The sequence below is a fragment of the Meleagris gallopavo genome, chromosome 8 (assembly GCF_000146605.3).
Source record: "Meleagris gallopavo isolate NT-WF06-2002-E0010 breed Aviagen turkey brand Nicholas breeding stock chromosome 8, Turkey_5.1, whole genome shotgun sequence".
Classification (NCBI taxonomy): domain Eukaryota; kingdom Metazoa; phylum Chordata; class Aves; order Galliformes; family Phasianidae; genus Meleagris; species Meleagris gallopavo.
The window spans coordinates 15,931,554-15,933,160 of NC_015018.2; the positions used below are offsets into that span (position 1 = coordinate 15,931,554).

Here is a 1,607-nt window from a genome sequence, read left to right on the forward strand (position 1 = left end):
CCAGCACACCCAAGACAGGTCTTTCCTCTTTCTTCTTCCTCTACAGGCATTATTTTCAGCAACAACGAGGAATGGTTACAAGTTCGGCGGTTTGCTCTCACCACTCTGCGCAACTTTGGGATGGGGAAGAGGAGCATTGAAGAGAGGATCCAGGAGGAAGCTGAGCACTTGCTTGAAGAGATCACAAAAACAAAGAGTACGATCCGCTTTTCATATAGCCTACATTTGCAAAAAAGGAACGTGCCAAGGGAGCCCATGTTCTTAGCAGAAGCTGTAGAGTCTCCATTCTTGGAGATACTCAAAAGATGTCGGCATGTGCTCCTGCAGCAGCGGCTCTAGGCGGCCCTGCTTGAACAGTGGGCAAGGTGGCATCCCAGAAGACTCTGAACCATTCTGTGAGTCTGTTAGGGCACCTTCCTGCACATTTGATTCCCGAGCTGTTAAGCTGTTAACAATGCCATGATCACATATAGTTCCTTTTGGAGAACCCCTCTGTTCCATTCAGAGACTGTGAAATTCCACCGTCCACTGCAGCTCGTTATCTACAGTCGCCGTAGGCTTTATTTAATTATTTCTTTACTTATTTATAGATTGTAACTTTTCTGAACCCACAGGAATGCCCTTCGACCCAACATTCAAGCTGAGCTGCGCTGTCTCCAATGTCATATGCTCCATCGTCTTTGGGAAACGATACGATTATAAAGACAAAAAGTTCCTGTCCCTGATGAACAACATGAACAACATATTTGAAATGATGAATTCCCTCTGGGGACAGGTACATGCAGCAGATATTTCATAGTGGGAAGAGGAGGCCTCCTTCACAGGAAAGTCTCATGCCATCCTTCACGGTAGGGCATATCAACATTGTGCTGCAGAAAAGGGAATATTTACAAGACAATATACACTCTTGCCACCCCATGGCACTTGGGTTGGAACTAGATGACCTTGAAGGTCCTTTTCATTCCAAGCCATTCAATAAGAAAGGGCAGCTAAGCACTGGAAGATACTTTGCAGGGAGGTGGTTGAGTCACCATTCCTGGGTGGATGTGGTACTCATGATTTAGCAGGGGGTTGCTAGAGTTAGGGTAGTATGGTTAGGTTGCAGTTGGACTTGATGATCTTATAGGTCTTTCCCAACCTGAGCAATTCTATAGTTCAATGAATAATTCTGAAAATTCATAATACGACAAAGCAGGTCACCATTGCTCTATTGGAATGCCCAGTTAAACAGCCATTCTGTTTGGCTTAGTTGAGGGGGTTGAACCTGCCTAAGTTTTTGGCTAATCACAAAGAATAGGGCAGTTGTCACACTGGGGACCTTTCTGTTTCTTTCCTTCCAGTTTTACCAGATGTTCTCCTACATCCTGGATTATTTGCCCGGACCACACAACAATATATTCAAGGAAATTGATGCTTTAAAAGCCTTTGCGGCAGAGGAGATAAAGCTGCACCAAGTCTCCCTGGATCCCAGCGCCCCCCCAGGATTTCATTGACTGTTTCCTCAGCAAAATGCAGGAGGTAAGGAGACACCAAACCACAGCTCATCCCCCAAATACACCTGTGCTGATGACTTCTCCCGAATGGCTGCTGCACTTAGCAGAGAAATT

The 1,607-nt window shown here is 45.6% G+C and overlaps 2 protein-coding genes across 3 annotated transcripts in view; one reads left to right on the forward strand and one right to left on the reverse strand.

Annotated features, from left to right (window-relative positions):
• ZP4 (zona pellucida glycoprotein 4) overlaps positions 1–1,607 on the reverse strand; it is a 31,765-nt gene that overhangs the window by 8,339 nt on the left and 21,819 nt on the right. The gene's annotated exons all lie outside the window — the stretch shown is intronic.
• Positions 1–1,607, forward strand: part of LOC100544448 (cytochrome P450 2C9-like) — a 6,486-nt gene that overhangs the window by 987 nt on the left and 3,892 nt on the right. The window contains exons 3-4 of one of the 2 annotated variants that reach the window (XM_010714412.3): positions 47–196; positions 615–775. In XM_010714412.3, the coding sequence (XP_010712714.1) occupies positions 47–196; positions 615–775 (311 nt within the window). The remainder of the gene's footprint in view (positions 1–46; positions 197–614; positions 776–1,607) is intronic. The other variant, XM_010714413.3, reaches the window with a different exon arrangement.